The following is a 26,500-nucleotide window of genomic DNA, read 5'->3' as shown; positions in this document are numbered from 1 at the left end:
CTAATATTTTTCTGGAGAAGTACTTTCTCTGTGACTTCAACCCGGGATGGCTTTAAATTTAGGCAATCTTTTCAGAGCTTGCTTATCAGAAGATGTACGGAGTCGATCAAGTATTTGATTATTTCTGATCATTTTCTGACTTGCACGCAAGCTCTGAAAAGCTTGCCTAAAGTTGACGTCATGTTGGCCACGGTAAAACTTAAACTAAGAACCACAAGTTAGATGTGATCATAACGCTCATTGTTTAACTATATAAGTTATTGTTATTGGGTTAAAATAAAGCTGAAAGGCAAAACCAAAATTGGTACAAATCTTCTGAAAATTTAGGCTCTACTTACGTTTGGGTTTCAAATAATTGTAGAAGTTTTGTTTTTTTTTGTTTTGGCCACTAATCAGAAAACAATTGGGGACAGATTAGTGATTTTCCAAGTATTTTGGCTGTTTCACCACTGTAGTGTATCATGTGTTTTGTACCGACAATTTTCGAAGAAAACGACAGAATATTTGTGCTCGTGGTGATTTTTTTCTCAATCATTTTTTCGTGAAGTGATAGGGGTTTAAAGGGTGCCAATCTGGCCTATTTAGGACAGTAAACGCGGGATATAATGCATACTACTAACGCCTAAGCGGATATTTAATTGGTCTTATGAATCGTTTACGCATGAAAACCAATTGTTAACACACAAAATAAAGAAAAAATTGCGAAAAAGCTGCCAAATCTTGAAACAGATACTTTAAAACAGATAGCATAGCCTAGATGGGACCAACCGACCAGAAATAATTTACGTTGAAATAGCAATTTATTTTAAAACAGAACCATTTTTTCGAAAAAAAAAGCATTCAAACTATCATAAAGCATGCTAAACTGTCAAATGAGAAATCGAGCGTTTTCGTTTTAATCCAGTCTTTTTCCCCAAAAAGTCAAATAGCAATCAAATTCCGCATTGAAAAAAGAAAAACTTGGGTTCAATTGCAGGAAAGAGGAAAAACTACCGTATATTCATTTGGAATCAAACGGAAGCGATTTTGCAACTGTTGCGGATATGCTAGAGAAATTTGTAGACCATAATGCTGAAAACTACCGCAGAATTTTCGTGACGCAGTAACGCGTACAACAACCAACTTGGTCATTGTTGCTGCAGATTCCACATTTTTTTCCAAATCTCCACTTTAAAAAAAAAAGACATTTCGGATATAATTTGAGATCTGCGAGGCTATCTTCATTATTTTTAATCATTTTTTAGTTAAAGTAACAGATTTCATCAATACATTCACGACACTGTTTCAACAATCTACTCACGTAAACACTCGCGTCTGAGAAAACCAATTTTACTCTAAAATTCCGCAATCAGGAGCGGAAACACGCAGTTTTCTCTATCAATTTGATCACTTTTCCCGGAGTCGCACGGGGATAACTGGTGTATCCAAAAACAAATACAATGCATCTTCTGTTCAAGAATCATGCAAGAAATTTGCTAAATCTTGCAAGATAACATTTCTTGGCCAACTAGGCGAGTTTGCTACACTGGTCCAACTGTGCTTCTGGTCATGCTTTGTTTTTGACGGCATTTTCTTCTTCATTATTACTTAACTACAACGTTATTCGGACTGGAAGCACTAACGGACTTTTAGTAGGAGCACTTGTAAACATACCTTCAAGTCTAATTGCGCCCTCGCAATCTTTTGTCAGTCGAAAATTTTGCTTGTTGTTCCGACTGTTTTCGAAGAAAACAAGACTGTTCGTTTAATAGGGCAAAGCCCTGAAAACTCCGACTGCCCCTTAATCCATATCGAAATAACTTTGGAAAAAAATATGGAAAATAATCAATTTTGGACAAAATCAAATATCAGGTGTTACAATTTGAGTCGTACGAAATCATTACGACCGATTAGCTAGCATCAACCCAATTTGGAACGATTTTTTGCGATATAAATCGATACGCATTAAAAAATCGAGTTAAGCTTTCAGCAAAATGAACAAAATCTACAAAGCGCGCATAAATTTGGCCAGAGTATGGGCAATTTTCAAAATACAAAAAGTTTGCAAAAAATGATCGGAGGTAAGAATTGTTTATTAAAATTTGATTTCAGGGAGTCGAAATATCCAATGGAGCAAAAAAATGGTTAAAAACTATTATTTTGATCGCCGAAAATTGACTGAATTAAAAAACCCACACAAAACCTAAATATTCAGTTTTCTTCGAAAGTCGGAAGGAACAACAAGAACACTCGTATCAAAAGTTATCCCCCCACGAGCTATTTAAAGAACAAAGAGATATTTTAGCAGATAGTAATGTATTACTTAGAAAAATCGCTTGCCTCGATTAAAATTAAAACGATTTTTCAGCAGGTTTAAATCGCCGCTTACGCTTACGCTTTTTCTCCGCTTAACCTCGGAACGAAACAAATCGCGCGTAAAGAGTCCCAAATAACACAAATTGGAAATTTTGAATCCTTATAACTTCACAAAAAATATCACAGGTAAAGTATCTATTTTACCGAAAAGTTTCGGAAGATATAGTAAAATATGCCCAAAATCTTAAGTTGTCTGAAGAAAAAAACCATCCCGAGGTAAAAATTTTCCGTCGTTACCTTCGAAAGCCAGAAGAGTAAAACTGATAACGAGCAAAACAAACTTTTGCAAGTTTTTAGCTAATGCAGAAAGTGACAGAAAATGAAGAAGAGTACATAAAAAAGTGACAGAATGATTGTGGTCGCGTAGTTTTTTTCTCCAGAAAATTTTCGACTTTTTTGATAGCAATAATATAATATTTTGTGCTACTAACACGTAAGCTGAGTTTTAATTCGTCTTAGAAGTGCGTTTCAAATTGAATTGAAATGCGCAGTGGTCCTTTTAATACTATATTGCTATATGCATAAATATTCACTTTGCACTGCACAGTGTGGTAGGATAAAAACAAAAACAAATTTTGAATATTTTCGTTGGTTTGTGAAAATTTCATTCAGTAAATATTTTAAACGAACACCTTAGAAAGCAGTCGTAATGTTTGCGGCTTCGAGTCAGTAGCCGAGTAAAAGGAGGGGACGCCCCCACCCCTCAGAGATTCCACCCCTCACCAACAAAAGGATCCCCCTTTGATATTGTTTAATGGCATCAATTTTCGGCCGGTCAACTCAAAGTTTTTTCTTGAGACGCCTTCGACGCCAATGTATACTAAATTAGAAGGGAAGTGCACGCCGAAAAAATGCAATATTCTATCCAATGACCAGCCAAATTGTTGGCTTGTTTTTTTTTCAAAAACCGCCTACGGCGCAAAAACTTTGAATAAAATAGGTTCTTTATAGTGATGTGCGAAAGCTGGAAAAATCAATTTCAACGATCCAAAACAAATTTAAAACAACAAAAGATTGACGAAATTTTTGAATAGTTTGAAATAAGATGCAAGAAGTTGTCCAAAGAAGGAGCGATTCAAGAACTCAGACAAAGAAACAGTTCTAAGACAGCTTGTAAAGCAAGACTTTCAGGCGTTCACACTATTTCAATATTTATAACTGAACATTGTACACCAAATTGTTAGGTTCTATAGTTTTATTACCACAATTTGAATACTGACTGTTTATACGAAGTATTATCTGCCACAGGGGCGGATTTGGGGGGGGGGGGGGGGGGGGGTATGGGCACGGAAGCCTTTTCCTTGAGGTATTCGAGCCCCTCATTAACCAAAGATTCAACCTTTTGGTATTTTTTGAGACATCCCCTTTCGGCCGACCAACCCTTAAAGTTTTTTAGAGGCGCCAACTTTTAAGGAGAGCGCAGACCAAAAAAAAATAAATTTTTGGTCGAAATATTCCAAAAACTGCAATTTTGACCAGTTTGTTCAAATATTTCCCAGCGGCGCAGAATTTTTTTGTCAAAATAGGACTTCCAAAATTTTAAGAGCGCTCGGAATCAATTCGGTCGACCTGAAAAAAAAACCGAAAAAAATTTCGAACATTTTTTGGAAAATCCAGAGCCTCACCCCATCGAGAAAATCCTAGATCCGCCCCTGATCTATTATGTACATGGTCAAGCACAAGCTTTTGACAGCACTCAAATCAATTCTTCTTATGTCAAGGAACCGTTCTTGTTATTGCTCACTTTTTTGAAAGCGACTGATGTATTTCGCAAGTTTGAATTTGATGGGCTGGACTACAGAAACCAGATCAAGCGACCAAGTTTCATTTATACATCGCGGGCTATATTTCATCTCAGTTTTTCAGTTGTTTCAGTTTGAGCAAAAATTCAACTTTATTCAGAGTTTAACATCCGTCCAAATTTTCGACGCCTTAAATCAATGATTTTTGAGTATAAAACGAAATAAAAACACCTGTAAAAATACATTTTAAAAAAATTTGTGAGCATACTTATAGTAATTTATCGTTTCAATGCAATTTAATCATCTTTACCTTTTAATTTGCTTAAAAATCCGACACAAGGCTATCAAGTTGAGGTCAAAAAGATGTTTATTTAAATTACTCATTCTCTGAAAATCAAGAGAAAATAGCTAACAATCGATATTCGTTCGTATTTCAAGGGCGGTGAATATGTCTTCATTCGATTGAACATTTTGAAGGCTATGAAAAACTCATACATGGAAAACAATTAAACATCATTCATTGGTCAGCCATCATCAAAATTTAATAAGAACACTTCGAAAAAAAAGATTTACTGTCAGAATATTCATCAAGGTACTTGTCCCTTAAAAACGGTAATTATGGCGCAAAGTAGAGACGAGTTCCCCTCTGTACATTTCATAGTTTAATGCCAAATTGTTGGCAATATCGGGGACCTTGAGCATTTTAATCGGACAAAAACTGTAGCATTTCAGGTTAACTAGCGGGTAACGCACCTCCGGTGCTTCGAACTTTTAACAACTCATAAAAAACCGCGTGTATTTGAAATTAAATTTGCACTCTTTGAATGTACTCTGACGGCAACCAATTACAAGTTTGTAAGCACTTTTAAATTCAAATTTTGAAAAGCCATGAAACTTTGTTAAGTTTTTTTAATACAAGTTCTTTGAAAAACTCTAAGTGACATAAAAACGTCATATCTCGGAAAATAAAAGCAATCGAAGAGTCAAATTGTTACGTAAGATTTGCAACTTCTGGGAGTAACGTCACAGTACCGAACAACAGCGTTGGGAATTTCATATTTTGAGAAACTTCAAATTTAAGCTTTCAAACTATTTTTTGAAAAAACCATTAAAAAACGTCATACCTGCAAACTACAATCAATTAAGCAGTCATACTTGGAGGCCACATTCGGAACCCCTAAGAGTAGCCCGACAACCCCCAATTAGAGAATTGGGAATTTCGAATTTTGAAAATTAAATTCAAATTTTCTGAAATTTTTTTTGAGAAAATCACAAAAAACGGCATATCTCAAAAACTAAAAAAAAAAACATGAGCAGTCATATTTGCTGGCGAAATTCGCAAATCCTGTGAGTACCCTGACAGAGCCTCACTACAGATATGGAAACTTGTGAAAACTTTCATATCTAAATTTTTTGAACATTAAAAAAAGAAACAACAAACGTCACATCTCAGAAAGTTAGAGCATTTGAAGTCAAAATTTGCAACTCATGAGAGTACTCTCACAGTATCAACTCCAGCTTTGGGATTTGAATATATTGAGAAACTTTAAATTGAATTTTCTCGAAAAAAAAACTGAAAAAAAAACAATAAAAAACGTCATATCGCGAAAACTTCAAAGATTTAATAAATCATGTTTGGAGACAAGATTCGCAACTCCTGAGAATTTTCTGACAGCCCCAACTACGGGGTTAGGAGTTTCAAACTTTGAAAAAAAATTAAATACAAGTTATCTGTAAATTTTTCGATAAAAAAAACAAAAAAAAACGTTTTATCTAGAAAACTACAAAGATTGGTCATATTTGGAGGCTAAACTCGCAACTCTTGGGAGAACATTGACAGAGCTTTGATGTTTTTGAAATTGATGTTTCTTATTTTCTTTCGCAAAGTTTGATTCAAGCAGCTGGCTCATTTAAACTAGGAAACATTTTTGAGCGGGCATTAATTGCTTCTTACGCTACGCATTAATATAAAACTCGTAAAAAATGCTTCACAATAATCTCACCTGGATCATTTTAAAACCCCAGTTTGGAAAAAAAATATCTGCGATAAAATTTCTTTAACTTTCAGCTCAGGGTATCAATATCATTCAGATTGTAGTGTGAAATGGTAACATCTAAAATTTCTTATAGAAATCGAAATTTGCATGAAAAAACCACCCGAACACAATTTTTACGTCACTTTCGTCAAAGTAGAATCAGTAATGATGCCATGACTTCAAATTGTTGCTAAGTCAATCAGAGGACAGGTCAAGACCTTCGTGCATTTAAAGTCTTCTCGTATTCGATCGTTATCGTTTTTCATCAATGCACGCTCTAAATAACTTTAACATGTAGCTTATCGCTTTTTTCGTTTCCGGCATATCGTGAGGTCGCCAAAATCGAATTTCGGGCCTTAGTGTTCGGGTGCTAACTGAGCAGAAACCAAAGAAGGCGAATGTTTCTGGAATTTTTGTAAGCCAAAACTCCCGAAAATAAGAAGCGGTCCTTAATACGGTTTGAAACGATTTAATCAGCCGCTAACGCATGTTATAAGAACGCACTTATGTCGAGCGTTGCTCATCCTAAATTGGCCAAATTACGTATTTCAAAGCCACGTTACTTTACGAAAAATAACAACAGGCGAAACTATTTTTACATCTTAGCACTAGATAACAATACTTTTCCAGTGGTTTAAAAATTTCCGTCAAAAATGCTTAAATAAAAAGTCGAAATATCGTCAAAAAAAATAAAAAAAATTCCGTCATAAGAAAACATCCGTCAAAAATGCTCAACTAAAAAGTCGAAATATCGTCAAAAAAAAAATCCGTCATCAGAAAACATCCGTCAAAAATGCTTAACTAAAAAGTCGAAATATCGTCAAAAAAAATTCCGTCATAAGAAAACATCCGTCAAAAATGCTCATTTGAAAAGTCGAAAATAAACACTCTGAGCAGCAATTAACTAACTGGTAATTCAACAATAACTTACAAAATAACCACTTATTTGCACTGACTGCAGTTATGTGCGATCAATTATGAAACGAAAATTAATTAGAACGTGAAACGAGTTTACACAAAATCAAAATATCTGAATTGATTCCCGCAAAACGAATTATATTTTTTCACCAATTGAGCTATGCAGTTACAAAATGTTTTGCAAACAAAACCGCAATACAAGCAAGTGCATTTGCATCGAAATAAGAAAACAAAAAGTTAACAAATATATGACAATTAATTAAATCACGTCTAAACGTTTTCATTGATTTGATCTAATTTTCTGTAGCTCGTACTAAAATGATTCTGTGAATCGTTTATAGCAGATACTGACAGTAATACAAGGAGCTTGAAGAATTTCTTTAAAACGCTGGCAGTTAGCTTGATATGGTTGTACACGCAATTATACTTTAAAAAAGACCTTAAAACAACCTACCTACTTACCCTTGAAGTAAATTTGATCTACCTTAAGTAGACATTAATTTGTTTAAAACTACCATAAAGGTTAAGGCATAGTTACCTTGCAAGGAAAGTTCAAAAATCTGCAAGAAAAAAATAACCGAAAAACTTTTAAAAGGGCTTTGATAAGATGTCAAACTCGACTCTCTACATGCAGAACATCTAAAATCTCTTTAGAAAACCTAACTTATGCCACAGTTTCTTACCGCTGCCTAAGAACATCAAAAGAGTTCGATAACTTCCAAAAGATCGAAATAGATCAAAACAGATGTGAAATGAAGTGGGAAGCACTTAGCATAATAGTTAGGCGATAACTTTCAGAACGTCAGTTCCCTGCCATGATTATTATAGCGTGTGAAGCTGATAGCGTGTGATGCTGAGCTATGATTTGACCTCTAGCTCTAACTCTACCACAGCCTAACCGACTTCCGCTACAACAATGCATGTCAAATCTTCTGCACTACCCAGGAATCAAATATTATTCAAATAGATCTCTCTTGAAATTCTAAGAACCTGCGATTAAAAAGGAAAATGACAGACCAGTTATCCCGAACGTAGTTTTTTCTTCTTCCGCAGTTGTGGATGGAAGGGTATCATTTTATGTTGTACATAATGCAAAATCCTCTAAGAACTTTCCTGTAGATGTGAATTTCTGAGGAGGGCATGCAAGTTCAGAAATTACAGATTACACCTTCAGACTTTTCTATGAACCAACTCAACGGAGTCCGGTCAATAAGACGACAGTTGCTAAGACGACAACCGCTTTTGGTGGGACTCTAAAACAACACTACACGGAATTCTCTAGATTACAATTCTGAGAAAACGAGAAACCTGATCCACAATCACGACAAGAACTGCGGTCACGCAAGTTTAAACTCAACTCAAAGCTGTCGTTTTATAACATTTCTATGCTCCTTCTTTTATGCGCTGGTGATATTGAAAGTAATCCTGGCCCGGCTGTCGACCCTACTCAGTTGCTCAGATTTGTTAACGCCGCGGAGATCTTAGTCGGGTCGTCTGTGGCCATCTCGGACCTAACCTCCGGTATCTATGATGCTTCTATACTCAAAGTTGACAACGATCGCTTCTTTGCTCACTTTCGTGGTTGGAATAAAAGCTATGACTCCTGGGTCAACCTTGATCAAATTTTCCGGCTCCCTGATGGTTATGTTCCGATAGGCCGGAATTCTCGCGGTCCTATTTGCCTTCTCGCGCCTCCTGTCTCCAGTCCTATCTCTGTCGCTTTAACGAGTTCTCCTTCTCGGGATGCTCCTGTTAGCTCTGGCCTCTCTCAAGGGATGTCAAGTATGACGATCTCGGCTGAGCTCGCCGAAAGCGCTGTGCCGGATCTTTCTGACGTCATGTCTTCCAGAGTTGACACTGTCCGGTTCGTTCCGATTTCTCTTCGTAACGAGTGGTCTGAGGTTGTTGGTCACGCCCTTGACAACTGCGCCACCGCTCCGGACAATCTGAAAAACTGGACTCGGTTGCTCATGCTCCCCAAATGTATCTTGAAAGCCCCTCGCCGCGGAGGCAAGTCTCACGCCGCTAATAACTGCAGAGACATTCGCCAAAGAATCAAGTCCTGGAAGGAGGGCAATATTTCGGACCTCTGGTCTAACGCTACCAAAGGACCTAAAGAGCGAACGAAGAAAAACAGCAAACCTTCTCCTGACTTTAATGTCCGCAGAGCCAAAGAGCTAGCAGGCCTCGGTCAGTTCGGCAGAGCAGCTAAAGCCCTGTGTTCCGATGGCCTCGTGTCCAAAAGTGACGAGTCGCTTAAGGACCTTCGCAGTCTTCATCCTTCCGCTGACCCTCCTGTCTTTTCTGGCCGGGATGAATCCCCTCTTGCCTACCAATTCGAATCTGAGTTCGTTCATAAGTCTCTCAAAAGTTTCCCGAGCGGCACTGCTGCCGGTCCTTCGCGCTGGTTCCCTGAGCACTTTGTTCACGCCGTTGAGTGCCCCACTCCTCAGACTGCTGCCAGAACGTTAGAGTCTCTCAACAGGGTTGTTAATATCCTCGCTACCGGGCAAGCCCCTTCTAGTCTCTCTCCGTGGCTGTGCAGCGCGAATCTCTTTGCCACCGCTAAACCCAAGGGTGGTGTCCGGCCTATTGCGGTCGGCGAAGTGCTCCGAAGGCTCATTTTCTGTGTACTCACCAGCTTGGAGTCGCTACCAGCGGTGGCTCGGAAGCCATCGTCCACGCTACTAAAATGACAGTCAAAAAGTGCTCGGAACATGGTCACCAAGGCGTCTTAACAGTGGATTTTGAGAACGCTTTCAACACGCTAGACCGCACCGAGATCCTCCTTCAAGTTCGCAACCGTCTTCCCGGTCTCTCCGCCTTTGTTGAGTTTACCTACGGTCACCAACAGTCATCTGCTGTTCGAGGATGTCATTCTCAACAGCGAGAAAGGAGTTCAACAGGGGGATCCGCTAGGGCCTCTCATTTTTGCGGTCACCCTGCACTCTCTAGTCGAATCTCTCAAGTCGGAAGTCCCCGGCCTCACCCTCAACTGCTGGTACCTTGATGATGGGATTTGTGCCGGCGACGAAGACTCCTTGCTCAAGGCTCTCGAACTCATCACTTCCAACTGTTTGCATCTCGGCCTCAAAGTCAAGCACAGTAAGTGTGAGTTGTGGGCCCCTGTGGAGTTCTCCTCCATCCCCGTCTCTATCCCGAGAGCAGCGTTTAATGGCTTCGAGCTTCTTGGCGCCCCCATTGGTGATACTGAGTTCTCAGTTAAAGTCCTGGACAAACGCATCTCGAAGGCCACCAAATGTCTTGAAAAGCTACCTCTTCTTGATGACCGCCAGCTCTCACTTGGCATCACTCGCACTTGCCTTGCTGCTCCCAAGCTGACGTACTCTCTTCGGACTCAGCCGCCTTCTCAGCCTGTCGCAGCTTCCCTGCAAGTTTTTGATGAACTCCTCCGCGATGCCCTTTCTGTCATAGTTGGCTCACATGTTCCTGATCTTGCCTGGTCCCAGTCTTCCCTGCCTATCAAAGATGGCGGACTTGGCGTCCGGCAAGCTCGCGACCAACACATCCCTGCCTTCCTAGGGTCTTCGTGTCAGTCAGCTCATTTGGTCTCGTTTCTAACCGAATGCGACATCACTGATACGCCGGAGTTCCTGCGTGCCTCGAACGACTTCCGTGAACAGTCTGGAAGCGTTAACACTCCCGGTTTTACTCAAGAAGCTTTCCAAGAGAAACTCGATAAGGCCACCTACAACGCTTTCTTCTCGTCTCTTCCCGATTCCCGCGAGCAAGCTCGTCTTCAGTCGCTCTCTCTGCCTTACGCCGGCGCTTGGCTTACCGCAGTCCCCATTAAAGGTCTTGGCCTGCACCTGCTACCTGCTGAGTTCCAAGCTGCTGTCAGATACCGCCTTGGTCTTCCTGTGTTCGCGTCTGCTCGTAGGTGCCCCGCGTGTTCGTCTGGCATTCTGGACGTCCTCGGGGACCACGCTGTCGCTTGTGGGGGGAGTGGTGGCCGGATCTCCCGTCACGACAGACTACGGGACATTATTTTCAATGCTACCTCGGCTGCCTCTTTAGCCCCCATCAAGGAGCAACGGAACCTCATCCCTGGAGAACGGTCCAAACCCGGCGATATTTTTATCCCTACTTGGAGCGCTGGTCGCCCAGCTGCTTTCGACGTCACCGTGACATCCCCGCTGCAGTTATCTCTTCTCTCTCGTGCGGCGGAGACCCCCGGGGCGTCCCTGGAAGTTGCTGAGGACCGCAAACCGAAACACGAGAAAAACAGTGAGGAACAAGGAATCAGTTTTCTCCCGTTAGCAGTCGAAACGCTCGGGGGTTGGTCCGCTTTAGCTATCAAAACCCTCAAGTCAGTTGCTATCCTCGCTGATGCCAGACGTTCTGGTTCACGTGACGCTCGTGTTGCCCCAGTTCGCCTTCTCCAGAGCCTCTCAGTGTGCCTCATGAGAGGAAACGCCTCTATGATTGTCAGCCGGGCCATCTAGTCTTGTGCAGTTTATTACGTTTTTTACATTCCCAATTCTGGTCTGGTGCTCCTTTGTTCCTTTGCTGTTAGCGCAAATTAGTTTTCTTTTTTTTTGTTCAAGTAAATGTATTCACTATTCTGAGAAATTTAAACCGTTTTAAGTTCGAGCTGCTCATTTTACATGCAATAACGCTTATTTGTCGTCTTTATGTCTTGTCGTCTTCATGGCCTGTCGTCGTATTTTTCTAGCATTCAACTCATTTTTTTTCTAAGCACCACATTAAAAATCCTTTTCGCAACCACTTTTCACTTAATGATATGAAATAAGTTAATTAACTCTTTAAGAACACCACTTCGAGAGTTGAAATCATCAAAAGATTAACTTGAGTTCAGCTGGGAAACTACACAAAAGCCATTATGTTTTACGTAAAGATTAGCTTGTTACCACATGAAGCTATTGTTAGTTGCCTTGATATATAAGCTAATACATGCTGTAATATTATCAAACATCAGACGCTGAGTGATCAAGTTCAAAGTTTGAACTTGATATTATGAGAACTTGATAACGAGTGCAAAACGGATCGTTACTCTATGTTTGCATGTGCATTGAGTCCAAAGTTCATTATTATATAGACAAATTAAAACTGTGGCTTTTAATTAAAAAACCACAGCCTATATTTGGTTGAAAAATAGATGCTATTTAAATAAACAGATCATATTCAGACATTTAAACAAAATGAAACACTGACAATTAAACAGCTGCTATCTTCTCGGTTACTCTCAAAATATTTTCTGTTTTGACTTGACGTTGTGACAAAACTTCACAAGGTTGTCTTTGATGCAACCCCAAATTAGAAGAGGTCTGATGTAACTATGGCCTAATAATTTAAGGCGAACCAGTAAACGTACGCAGATGTCAAAAAGTGTGTCTTACTTCACCCATTTCTGTCCGTAATCGGAATCACCAAAAATTTCCTGAGTTTCGTTCGAGATTTTGTGCAACTCAACAATAATCGATGTTTACTTTCTCTTCATTTCGCTTATTTTTACAGCTACAAGCTTTCAAGCCCTTGGTGAAAATTAAGAACATAGCCAACAGAGAGTTGGAAAAGAGTCATGAACGCAAGGGAATAAAAAAAACTGACTTGTTTTTAAAATAACTTTCGCGTTTCAAAGTAAAAAAATATATGGTCTTTTCATTTTTTAAGAACAAGTTATCATTGACATTTATTTGATAAAATTAACCCAAGTTGAGAAAACTGGATCACAAAGTAAAATTTTTATTTCGCTGAAAAATTTGATAATTGAATTTCATTTTTGAAACCAGAAGTCGATCATGTTTTTCGTGAACTTTACACGTTTACACATTTATTACAAGTTTACAAATAAACTGAGCTTAAAAGGAAACCAAAAGAAATAACAAAAATTAGCGTAAACAACTTTTAAGAGTTTTTCCTGAAAAAAGACAGAAAATCACCACGACGTATTTAGGAGTCTTCACTGCGTTTGATCTTTAAACAATTTTTTATTATAGTTTTTGCTAGTTTCTTGCGCAAAACTTGCAATACAACAATTAAATGATTTTAACACCAATAAAAAGAGTGGTAGATCTTCCAGAAAATTCTTTACTGGTTTAAACTATTACAAGCATCACGAGGAACAGAAGAACTTACAATAATCAAAAATTTGTCGCAACTAAAGATGCCCATTTAGCTGATTAATTTCGATTCATGGTCAAGTTTTGCTGGTCACATTTTTCACAACAGCTTCGCACCACTTGCGATACAAAACAAGAAAGTCGGAAAAAAATTGAAAATATCGAAATAAACTAGATGTATCAGATTGAAAAGGGCTAGTATTTAAAAAAGACGCTAAGACAATAAAATGCGAAATCAGCATCGAAAGGAAAATAACCAGGCGGTAACAAAACCGAAAACACCTTCGCACAAACAATTTAAACCAACAAAAAAAATCAACAAGATTTGAGACTTTTAAAACCTTTATTATGTCCCATAACCCTCAAGCCACACATACGCAGATACATTTTTTTGCTCGTCAAAAGAGGCGATAAGAGGCCATTCAGCCAATTAAATATAGGTCGATACCAATGAATCGCAAAAAAAGGAAAAAACCGAAAATTTAATATGAAAAACTATATTTTCTGATAAAATTTTTAGTATTTCGTGCGATCCAGAGTAAAAAAAAATATATTTCCCTTGAAACAACTCAAAATTGATTCACTTAGCCGAGAAAAAAAAAAGCCGAAATCATTTGGGCAGAATAAATTTTGTGAGTAAAGAAAATGTACGAAGTCAAGGCTAGTGAAATTACAAATAGCAGAAAATAACCGAAACCCAAAAAGTAACTACAATGCAACCTGTACACAGTTTAAAAAAACAATTCTATGATGTGGCAACTAGGCCGACAAAACATTAGCAGACAAATCATGACGGAACAATTTTTTGAAACGGAATATTTTCCGTTTGAAAAAAATCAGGTCCTGTCCTGTCAGTTTCGAACCCAGGATCTTTGCCGTCCCAGGCATATTCGTTACCTCCAGACCAAGCGTGCCGTAAACGCAAAGAAATTCAAACCTATATTACCATTTCTAATTTTGACTATTCAGTGATAAAATTTATTTACGGGAAAAATTGCCTTGTACCCAATTGCATGTAATATACCGTCAATGGCTATAAACGCTTGATCGATAAGTGTTACTTTTGTAGTCTAGAGTGATGAAGTATGTTGTTATGGATGTGCGGTCTAGGCTTAATATCTTCGACTCAGGGATGTGCTTCGTGATGGCTACCCCCTTTCTCTAGAGTCTAAGCTGATCGATTAATAAAAGTGAGTATTAATGTTTCAATTACTATTTTGAGCTCCTCGATTGTAATGGCTCTCCAATTATTCTCATTCTTTCATTCTCCTGATTGTTTGCATTAAGTAAAAATAGATTTAATACTTTATCATTGACGTAACATGGCATTGACATTTTAATCTAAATCGCACCAATTATGGTAATTAATGATTAGCAGCTAACATAGGTGTGAAGCACTATGTTACACTTATATACTTGTTGATTCTTCCCTGGCGGCTTGTGGAAGAACTTATGATTAAGTAGTTACATCACTACTTTTAATTGGGCAGGTTTAACAATTTACTGCATTGAAAATTTAACAATTTACTGCATTGAAAATTGCATAAGTTTTTAGAGGTGATAGCACCAGTACAATTTAAACTAATTGTTATTCAAATAGATAAACGACATTCGTAACTCATATAGTTGCAGAATTTGGCAAATAAAGTTGAATGGTTCAAAGTGGAGCTCAAATATACGCAAAAGGTTGTCCCTGAATTTATGATACAATTTTTTCTCTCTTTTTAGGGAGAAGCAAGGTTAATAACTTATAAAAGCCACTTCGTCAGTTAGAATGAAAATGATGGTGTATTAAATGAGGTACAATTTTAACTGCTCAAATTTGGGTTTTGCTCTCCTCTCTATCTCCGTTAACATCAATAGTGTAGTCCGGTCTTCTGCCTGATAGTCCCACAGACAAACAGGTTGAGGTCCTTCGCGAATATGTTTTCGGTACTTGTCCGTTGATTTCGTCTTGAGTAAGTACCATAAATTTCTCTCGGATCTTAGAACCCTGTTCTACAAACTCTTGTCTATTAGCTGCAGATACTGACAGGACAGGTTTCAATTCGATTCTTCCATCGGCTGATTTCATAAATTTTGGTGTTAATCGTCTGAAGATCGCGAAGCGGTGATATAGATACATTACCAGTGCATGCAGCAGTAAATTTCCGAAGAACACAACTATAGATACCAGTCACCTCTGCAGCACCACTGAGGAGCATACTGAAGCCCGGCGGAGAAGGAAATGAATAGAGCTCGAGATATCAAAAAACATCTCAACCTCCCACGTATTAACATACGTATAAAAAAGTTCCGAGCACCCCGACAACTGAGTGATCGGATCGAAAAATTTTGATACCAGTAACCTCTGTAGCACCAAAAAGGAGCATACTGAAGCCCGGCCGAGGAGGAAATGAAAAGAACACGCGATATCTAAATTCGATAAATTAATAAAAAAAATTATTCAAAATTAATACAATTATAAAGGAAAATCAATACAAAATACTTCAGCAAATTCAGAGCCTCATCTTTCTAAATCCTTGCATTTTGCCCCACGCTCACAAAAGCGCTGCCTTCTCTCTCCAAAAGACAGAAGACGCGCCACACACTGCCATATCTGGTCGTACCTATCACTAGGTACCCTCAGCCCAATGGAGAGGAGCGACGAACAACAGGACACATTGCCCGCGTGACCACACAGTGAACCCAACTGTATGAGAGGTACACGGTGTCCCCGACCTCCTGTGTACAGCAGGCCATCGACGACCCATGCTCAACCAAGCATCTCATCATCGAGTCGGGCGTCACAAACTCGTCTGCCAGCTTTTGTGCAAATTTGCCAGGCCTCACAAAGAACCAGATCTTCTCACCTGATCCATACAGGGTCGCCAGGCTATCAAGTGACTCGTCAATGTCGCTATGAAAGCGAATGAAGTTCTCGCCCTCTGTCACAATCAGGTACCCGTATGCGGGGTCCGACACCTGTGCACCTTTAGGGGTCCAATAATTTACAAATTTTGGAACTTTGTGACGATCCTTAGGCAGCAGTCCCAGATTATACTTAGCACCAAGAGGACCAGTGCGCAACTCCGACTGCTCGAAGCTCTTCGTCATTCGACTGGCATAACGAGCCGATCTACCAAACGCTGAAAAATAAAGCAACAACGCCAACATTGATGAACAATGCACCAAATCAAAACACACATGAAGCTCGAACATTTACACTTACCCTCTTCTCCTTGTCCTTGTATTCGACCGCAACAAATTGTCGAATTAGAGCAGGGACCTCACGATCCAAGCCGTCCAAGGAGTTCAACATGGCAATTTCAGGAAGCCCCTTTGCATATTCTCCTATAGAATGCATGTCAACCTGCCCCTCAGAACCAACATCTGGATTAGACCGAGTTTTCCGCTTCGAGCGACCATCCAAAGGGAAAAGCTCGTTATTTCGCTTCAAAGAAAACTGAAAATATGCCATAATATCTTCGAGCACAATGAAGGGGTTGGAATCGAACGCTCAGCGGTTTACCCTACTTAAAATCTAAATCGCACCAATTATGGTAATTAATGATTAGCACCTAACATAGGTGCGAAGCACTATGTTACATTGCAATACCCTTGATTGTCGCTAGGGTAATCAGCTATCAAATCTCCCTAATTTATACGTCTCGTTTTGACCGTAACTATTCTCTGTTCCATAGTTTTCTTTCTTTTGTGGAGAAAATTCTTGAAAAAATTACGGAAAATGAGTAAACAATAACAAGTAAACAAATGATTCAACGTTTTTATTGGATGTGAACTTCCGCGACTGTACGATTATTACCACAGACCTTTTGACTGTGAAAGTTCTTACATTACTATGTAGACAACAATTCTAGGTCATGATTATAAAATAACAATTCTCATGAGCGTAATATCTGGTTTTTGCTTATCACCTTGTAAATAAACTTAACTGGTTCTCTTTTACAGACGCTCATCATCTGCAGAATAGAGGAACACTTTTATTTTCTCAAGTCTCTCAGTGCCAAACTATTGAAGGAAAAAATACTGAAAATTTGATGAAGCTTAATTGAATGATACTAATAATACCAGTATATGTAAAAAATAAACTAACAACAATGGAAATCATGAACTAAAAGAGTAATTGGGAGTAAGTGACTATATATATAGGTGATAATTTTTAAACTACAACAAGGCTCTTTTCCCGCTCACCTCCTAAATTTCAGGTCCTTTTTTCTTTGGCCAGGGTAATATTTTCCTACTCAGAACAATCAGCAGAGATGATGTCAATTTTTTTTCATTGAAAGTTAGGGATATATTATCTAGTATTCATACGCAGCTTTAAATAACATCAATACTGCAGTGCTTTCATGGTGGCAGTACTTAAATCATGATGAAATTCGAAAATTCGAAAGGGGTTTGGAACTTTTTGTACTTTGAAGGCATTTGTGGAAGGGGGCAGTTCAAATTATCAGAAGGCGCAGACCACAATTCAGATCATGTTTAAAATTGGGTACAAAATGTCTGGAACATTAAAACGAATCAGAAAATTTGATGTTTTATTAACTCAATGAAGAGAGCATACTTTTCCTTCATACAAAGTTACCGGATGAGGGATCGATATTCTAGCAGCGGGCATAAGAAAAAGTCGACTTCCGTTGTGGTTCCCGGATATTGATAAAAGCAGAGCAGGCGAGCCTAATTGACCTGGTTAGAGGCGAGGTTAACTTAATCCTTAAACAGAACCCGATCAATATCTTTTTAGAAACAGAATCCGAACAATATCTTTTAGCATCCGTTCTAGCATTTTTAAGATTTGATGAAAAATTTAAAAACCAGAAGAAAAAAATCACCTGGTGGTTCAATACCCAAAATGGAGACTTCTGTTCAGCACCCAACCCAATTTTATGAAAATTTAAAACAATGCAATTTTGGACACTTGAAAAGTAGGATGCGCGGAAAAGATGCCTTAGAATGGCCTTCTTTTTATTATTATACTGCACTGCAGACCATTTGAGATAAGTTTTCATACAGTGGAGTCTGGTTCGTCCCGTCCATTCCATTTCTGCAACTTCCCGACGTCTTCTTCCTTCGTCTGCACATACACTTGATTGTTTTCAGCCACTCTGAGGCCATAACTCCAACCGGTGGAATCATGAACAGACACGCTAGAGGCGTGATCAAAGACTGACAGAAGGTGAAAAATGTCGCCAATATGAACCCATTGTCAGAAATGGGCTCCGAACTTACAACTGATGTAAAATTTATAACTATATACGGACACCACAGAAGGGTCACACAGCAAGTTAGAAAATATGTCGTCTTCGTAAATTTCTCTCCCACTTCGTAACTGTCCATAGTTTCTCGTTGCAACGCTGGATCTCTATACGGCATACTTAACCCTCCGTTTCTCCCCATTACAGCTCTTTGGCTCGGTTGTCCACCAGAAAAGTGTCTAGTCGGAGCCGCCATTGGCAATCCTTGCATAGCATTTGAAGCCCACCTTTGATTACCGCTACTAAAAGCGTGAGGTGTAGCTGCTGTTGATCTTTGCATCATGATTCGATTTACATGCCCTGCTGAAGCCACTACATTGTTATGGTGAGAATTTGAAGGGTACGAAGAAATATGCTGTGGCGCTGGCACTCTATGACTAGGCGCAGTGGCCGGCAAAGGATTGGTTTGCGGAAAACTAACACCTTGAACAACCACTGATTGCAAGTGAGAGCTCATATATGTGGGGACAAAGGGTGCTGCGACGGGTCCGAAGAAAGTCCAGTTATCAGAAATTGCCGGCGCTCTTCTGGTCGGGTTCATTTTGCGGTGTTGCCGCATGAACATAAAAACTCGAAGGTGAATTAGATGAACGCCAACAAGAACGATATTAAATACGATCGTAAATCCAATGCCGTCAGTTATTTGATAGTAGTGGCAACAACCTAACTGGGCTGGGGGTTTGGGATCTTCTGGACGCATCTGGTGATGAATCGGTAGCACATTCGAATCAATCTGGTACGGTGCAGACGCAATTGCGAATGAGTCCAATTTCTGATTGTCATATCGATTGACTTCCGTTTCGTCGTGGGAAATACTTCTTTCCAAATAAGGTATTTGAACGAAAATAGTTTTGGCGGCTGCATTATCCTCGAGTGGCATTCCAGCTCGAAATATTGGAGGAATGGCCATTATTACGGCCAAGGTCCAGGTCATTGCGGTGACTGTGAGGCATACGAATTTGGTCAATTTTTTCGTATAAAATTCTTTATGAACGATTATGGAATATCGAGACAAGGATATAGTGAGCAGTGTTAGAATCGTTTCGTAAGCGAGCAGGGTGTAAAAGAATGAGACACTTTTGCAGAGGTGAAAATGATCTGCGAATTTGTCAGAATTATTTGATACAATCAGATAAAAGGGTAAACAAAGTGCTACCCTGATCAACTCGACAAAACTAAGATTTAAAAGGAAAAAATACGACGGTTTGTGAAGTCTTGATTCGCGACAAATAGCTATAAACAGGAGGAGATTAAGAAAAACTCCAAGAAGGATATAAGCTGAAAAGAAAACGGTTTTTCCCGTTTGAAGAGCCATGGGGAACGAAATAAAAGGGTCATCTTCAGCTAAAGTGCTGTTGGCTGCTGCTGATCCCACCATTACTGCAGTTGAGATGCTTACTAAATCTGGGCGAAATATTATCTAAGTTCCAACATCCAAATACTGAAAAACATTATCAGAATAACTAAAAACAAATCAGCATCATTGCGCTGATAATCCAAAACTTGAAATTTGTCACACAAATGATCAAAAATCTAAGAGTTTTTCCCAAGCTCCCAGAAAATAAACAGACAGTTGGGATAAATTAAAACATGACCAACTTATTAAATCGAAGAAAAGCTGCAACGAACTGAAGGGAAGCCGAATGGAAAAACCTAAAAACAACGGACGAACCGATCCTGGTCATAGAAAAATCGAGTAGTCAAATTACGTTCCTGAAAGAGCATGCGGCGAGTACATCGTTCGACGGAGTAAACAATGACATGTGGAACTTCGACGAAGGACGGCGAGCGAGAAATCTAGCGTGCAGTAACGGCAATTTCATCGAACTGCTAAGTCCACCACATGGCTACAACAGACGAAGGTTGCAGCAATCCAGGAAACTTTCCTTGTGAATGAACCCAAGCACCTAAAGGATACGAAATCGTCGCACAAAATTGACCCACCAGTCGCGGCAAAGGAGGCGGACTAGCATTCATTATTAAGGACGACATAAAGGAACAATATTTCCCTAACCCTCTCTCCCTCGATCTCTCAAACATAAACGATCTCTTAATCAGAAGCTCAAGGCAGAGATCGATGTAGCTACACCTGCTGAGTCGTTTGATGATTCCAATCGTAACAACCTGCTAGACGGGAAACTTAGGCCCATAGACTATTGTACATGCGCATAGAGCTAATGTGGGGGCAAATTCCATTAGCAAAATCTGGGTCTTTCAATTTAAATTGACCCTGCTGAGTACCAGAAATTATAACCCTCCTGTCAAAATAGCATAGCCCCCCTGGAACGTTAACTGAATTGACTTCAACAAGAAGAATTTCATTATCCAGAATTATGAAAACAAACTACAATCATCTATTGATTTTCATCTAGTTACAAAAATTGATATCGAAACATTCATTTCAATACATTAAATTGGAAAGGATAGACAAAAGTGCATTGCGCTACAATTTAAGATCTAGCCTCTTTTCAAATAACTGAGAGTTAACATTAGAAAAAAAAATATGATAATCAAAAAATATGATAATAATTTTGGAATAAAATAAAAAAAGAAATCAAAAGCATTTAGTTTTAGAAAAAATTCGTTTTTTCTTTCTTCTTTTGTTTCTTACGCAAAATAAGCTACCACAAATAATCATCGGAGGAGTTGAGTGATATATCATATTAAAGTAGTGGTAGTCGTAGTAAAAAAAAAGTCAATTAAAATGGGCCCTTCCGTCATGCGACGGTACGTGCACAAGTTGGATAGGGCCGTACCAACGCTATATAAATGCATCGGCAAAATTTTATGAATAAATCAATTCGATATTAATGCAAATAATCCACAACAAAATAGTGGTAGTCGTAGTAGTAGTAGTTTAGACTTGTTGTTGTTGTTGTTGTTGTTGTTGTGGATTCTCAGAAATACTTCTGATGGGACTGCTCCCAGTTCATTTCTTCTTAAAACGTCTTCCATACATCCCTGCAGTTTCGACAATCACAAAACAGTATCCATGTGCAAGGATTCGCCTCATTGAATTTCGCCATTTGATAGGTCCACATAAAATTCAAGAGTCTGTTTTTTAGCCCCGTGGGATTGAAGAAATCTACTGTTCCAGGTAGATGATTGGCCACCCGAGACAGCCTGAAACAAAACTCAGCGCGAGCTTTTTCTGTGCGGACTTTTTTAAGGCTTAATGTCGGGCCATCATTTTGTCTTGTATTTGAGGCAGACTTGTTGGTTAATAGTCGTATTTGTAAATCGTTTTCACTGTGAAAAAAGCTCGATAGGTTCAATAGATTGCATAGCTGTATGAACATAGTAAGGGGCAATGTATTCGTTCGTTTTAACAACGTTAGATAATCACTCTCATAACTGTTTGTTACCCATTTTAGCGCTCTTTTCTGGAATCGTTCAAGTTTTGATAAATTTGCGCGGCATATATTAAAACACGAAGATGCAAATGTTAAAAGTGGTAAAACCGCTGACTTGTAAACACCCAATTTTACTTTCTGTGAAACCCCTTTTGCCACATTTCTTTTAGCAAAATAGAAAATCTGATTTGCTTTTTTCATTCTCGCCATTAGATGATTTGACCAGCTTAGGGTTTTATCAATATGTACCCCCAAATCTTTTATTGTTTCTACTGATTCAAGCATATGCCCATTGATTTGAATTGAATTTGAGTTTCCTCGAAAAATCAGCTCTTTGCATTTGTCAGGAGCCAACTCCATTTTGTTTCCGTTCACCCAATTTTCTAAAGCCGATATATCTGATTGTATTTCAAATTTGGATAGGCCCGCCGAGAAAAGTTTTAAATCGTCTGCATAAATGAAGGGAGTAGTGAATTTTAGCACTTCTGGCAGGTCATTTATAAAAATGCAAAACAGTAACGGCCCCAGCAGAGACCCTTGAGGAACTCCACTTGTAACTAATTTAGAAGAGGATGATACATTGTCACATTTTACCCACTGCGTTCTGTTTTCAAGATAGCTCGCTAAGACTTCCAAAAAACATCCCCCTACTCCAATATTCGCCACTTTTTTCAACAATTCAAAATGGGGCACTTTATCGAATGCCTTTGAAAAATCGGTGTAATAAACGAGCACTTCATCGTTCGGATTTTTATCCAGCGCCTCGTAAACTCGTTGTAAAAATGCTAACAGATTAGTTACAACCGACTTCTTTTTAACAAAACCATGTTGACTTGATTTCATGTATTTTTGAAAGTGATCGTAAAGTGGTTCGTACATGCATTTTTCGAGCACTTTAGAGATAATTGTTAATAACGAGACAGGTCTGTAGTTTTTTATTTGCCTTTTGTCGTCTTTTTTGTGTATGGGCGAAATAGCAGCACTTTTCCAGAATTTAGGTACACATCGTAACCTCTTGATATTTTTGAAAATAGCATTTAAAATGGAGCTCATCGGTTTAGCTAAACTTTTCAAAAAACAAGGCGGCAGGCCATCCGGGCCTTTACTTTTTGTTACATCCAGTTTAGTCAACAATTCTCGGATTTTGTTTTGAGATATGTCAAAATTTATGAGGGAAGCATTTTCGCAAGCAATGTCTGTTACTTTAAAATTCAATTTCGGCGTAAATACAGAGTGGAAAAAATTATTTAATTTTTCGACTTTTTCAGCTGACTCCTTATATTTAATACCATTTAATTCCATTTCACGCGGTAGGCTCGACTTCTGCTTTTTCAAGTTTTTGAAATGTTTGAAAATCATGTTAGTATTTCGAGAACTTAAGATACTTTCTTGGTACTCTACTCGTTCTAGTTCCATATTTTGCATTAAACTGTTTTCAAAATTCGTTATCGTTTCCTGCAAATGGGGAGTAGGCCTTGAGTCGAATTGTTTTCGCTTTGTTTCTAGAATTTTAATCAAATTTGAAGTCTTTGGACTCACCCAAGGTGGTAATTTTTGTCTATGCATGGTTCGTTTTGGAACAAAATTTGAAATAAGATTGTTGATATATTCGTACATTTCGTCAGACATTCTATCGATATTTGTAAAACAAATAGGTGAAAAGGGATATTTCTGCATATAATCAATCATGCTATCATAGTCCGCCGAGCAAAAACTATAAAAACTTTCTTTGACTGGTTTTTCGTCTTGAACATCTATTTCAATTTTCAGCGATATAGGTCTGTGATCTGTTATATCATAGCTTTTTTCAAAATTCGTGCAAATTTCAGCGAAACCCTCCAACCCCCTCATTAGAGCGACATCTAATATATTTGAACCACAAGTTGGAAATTCAATTATTTGATTCATTTCTGCTTCGTCTACTAATTCCAAAATTTCATTTTCATATATACTCGTGCTTTGGTTAATTCTCCAATCCGTTTGAGGGAAATTTATGTCGCCACATAAAAGAACATGATGATTTTTAATGGAGACAATCGAATCAAAAATCTTTTTGAAATCTTCAAAATTATATCTGTATTTGCTATCTTCTGGGGGATTGTATACGCAAAAAATCACAAAATTGAAATTGTTCACTTCTATTTGAACCGCTAATGCACATTCTGGTAGATCTAGATTTAGTTTATATGAATTAAAACAATCTCTTACTGCGATAAGAACACCACCGTGATTCGAAGTGTTACCTGTTAATTTGCGGTCCGCTCTATAAACAGAATATTCAAGTAGCATGAGTTCAGTGTCTTCAATTTGATCATTTAGCCAGGTTTCAGTCACTAAAAGTACAGATGCTGCACAATGAGATACAGCTGAAACAAATTTACTTCTTCTTTCAAATTTCAATAAACTCCTGGCATTCAACAGTACACAGTTTAGGTACATTAGTCATTCAGTGGCTTTTTTAGCATCAATGTTTACCAAAACATCGTCTTTAAATAATTGGAAGTTACGAATTTTCAAGCTGCTGGGTGGTACGTTTGCATTTATCAATTCACGTCTTTTTTGAAGGCATAAATTTTCTTTCTTTGAATCCTCATAGCTTAGGGCAGGCAATATAAAAAACCCCATATTTTTCAGGTCATCCCACATTTCAGCACTTTTGGCTAATATCAATTTTGCATGCCATTCACTAGATAGTGTAACCATAGTAACTCTTGGTTTAGAACGACTTTCTGAAAATTTTCCAAGTCGATGTACATTTTCCACGTTTGCATTCACTCGCAGTTTTTCAAATATTTCTTTTATTGTTTCGTTTGCGTGAAAAACATTTTCATTTTTTGAAAACTCTTTGTTTTCAGGAATTCCCTGAATTCTTAGACATTTCGACACATTGTGAAAGTTATTTGACTTCTTATCATCTGCTTTTTCATTCTGTTTCATGCTATTTTTCTTGATTAAGGCTTCTGCCTTCTCGGTGCTTTTTTCGGTAAGCGCATTCATTTTTGAATTGAAAATTTGTTCTATCGTGTTTTCGATTACAGGCTTTAGGTTGTGATAAACCTAATAGCCTAATTGCCTAATTGTTGTGATAGCCTAATTGTTGTGATAAACTTCAATTTGATCATTTCTTCTTTTGTTTTTTTTTCTTTCTTCTTTTGTTTCTTACGCAAAATAAGCTACCACAAATAATCATCGGAGGAGTTGAGTGATATATCATATTAAAGTAGTGGTAGTCGTAGTAAAAAAAAAGTCAATTAAAATGGGCCCTTCCGTCATGCGACGGTACGTGCACAAGTTGGATAGGGCCGTACCAACGCTATATAAATGCATCGGCAAAATTTTATGAATAAATCAATTCGATATTAATGCAAATAATCCACAACAAAATAGTGGTAGTCGTAGTAGTAGTAGTTTAGACTTAGGATCATCTGATCTAGGACTCGCACCCGTCACTTCACAGCTGAGTTTACTTTCTGAGTTGGGAAACAATGTCCGCAATTGCACATGATAAACCACGAACGAGTATTAGCATCCCAGTAGCCTTTGGTAAAAGTTCCAATATAACTTTGTTAATAGAGATTTGTCTATTCGCTTATTGATATTTTGGTGTGGTTGGTTTGTGATTAGGTTTAAAAGGATCTTAGCCAGAAGTCATCTTAGCCTTTTAGTGCATGGTTTTGGTAGTTCTATACATTCTTGTTGTCTAGTTATAGTCGCAGGGATTGTTTTTGTTTTTGCTCTAATTAGTAGATCAATGTTATAATTTCCTTTTGGAACAGAGAGTAATTCAAAATACAAAGAAAGAGGGAAGATTTCCATTTTCGCCAGGCTGGGCTTATAATTTGTGCTCTCCTCGTTCAAGATCCCGTTGGTAGCTTTTCATTACAAAAGCTCATTCAGTCGTAATTCTAATGACATTGAAAATTTTCGAAAAAAAAAATTTCAGTGTCGAGAAAAATCGACTTGAAATTTCAGACTTTTCGTCAAAATCCGAGCGAGAGAAACGAGCGAGCATTTCTTATTTTCTTTTTAAAAAAAAAACACTTTAATTGCACATCGAAATTAATTTCAATACACAAGTATATGTCATTTGTTTTCTGTTTTTTTTTTCCTATCAGTTCATAAAAAAATTATAACATCATTAGATACACATAAATACAATAACTATAAACAAAACAAACTCGATTACAATTATCGATGATTACTTTTCACCTGAGAGCTTCAAGGTGGTTGGTAAATAAATGTTATTATATAAACTTGAAGCTTTTCCATGAAACTTTACCATGAGTTGCCACAGAGGGGTCTTCTTTAAATAGTATTAAATAATAATTTTTGAAATTTATCTTTGCTTTTCTGTATGTTACTATGTCTTTAAAGTTGACTTTTTCATCTGTTAGTTTGTTCCAGATTATGACGGACTTTTTAAAAAACGAATTTTCTATGTATTGACCATTGTATCTGTCGCCGAAATATAATTTTTTGTTTCTTGTATTAATATCTATTTTGTGGTTATCATACTCAATGTTAGAATAGGCTGGCAATAATTGATGTTGTATTGTCCACAAGTGACAAAATATTTTATAGTCCAGATGTGACATTCGACCAGAATGTGAAAAATGCAATTTATGCAGACTTCGAATTTTTAGCAGTAAGCCTTCCGGATTGATGATTATTAAGAATTAAGAACGTTATTGGAACGATTGGCCAAACGGTGATGTGACATTCGACCAGAATGGC

General features: G+C 38.1%; 2 protein-coding genes across 3 annotated transcripts in view; both read right to left on the bottom strand.

Annotated features, from left to right (window-relative positions):
• Window positions 1-26,500, bottom strand: part of LOC134853292 (selenoprotein M-like) — a 413,832-nt gene that overhangs the window by 102,534 nt on the left and 284,798 nt on the right. Inside the window, exon 1 of one of the 2 annotated variants that reach the window (XM_063869264.1) lies at window positions 4,637-4,640. The exons of the other annotated variant lie outside the window; for it this stretch is intronic. The gene's annotated coding sequence lies outside the window, so the exon portion shown is untranslated. Of the gene's footprint in view, window positions 1-4,636; window positions 4,641-26,500 lie in introns of those variants that run through there. 2 annotated transcript variants of the gene reach the window in all.
• Window positions 18,012-19,850, bottom strand: LOC134852893 (uncharacterized). The gene has a single exon (XM_063868748.1). The coding sequence runs from the start codon at window positions 19,789-19,791 to the stop codon at window positions 18,130-18,132; it is 1,662 nt and encodes a 553-aa protein (XP_063724818.1). The 5' UTR covers window positions 19,792-19,850; the 3' UTR covers window positions 18,012-18,129.

The sequence above is a fragment of the Symsagittifera roscoffensis genome, chromosome 8, assembly GCF_963678635.1.
Source record: "Symsagittifera roscoffensis chromosome 8, txSymRosc1.1, whole genome shotgun sequence".
Lineage (NCBI taxonomy): Eukaryota > Metazoa > Xenacoelomorpha > Acoela > Convolutidae > Symsagittifera > Symsagittifera roscoffensis.
This window is presented reverse-complemented; position numbering and strand designations above follow the sequence as displayed.

Coding starts and splice junctions, on each gene's coding strand:
- LOC134852893 (XM_063868748.1), bottom strand. CDS start 19,791: ATGGTGGGATCAGCAGCAGCCAACAGCACTTTAGCTGAAGATGACCCT.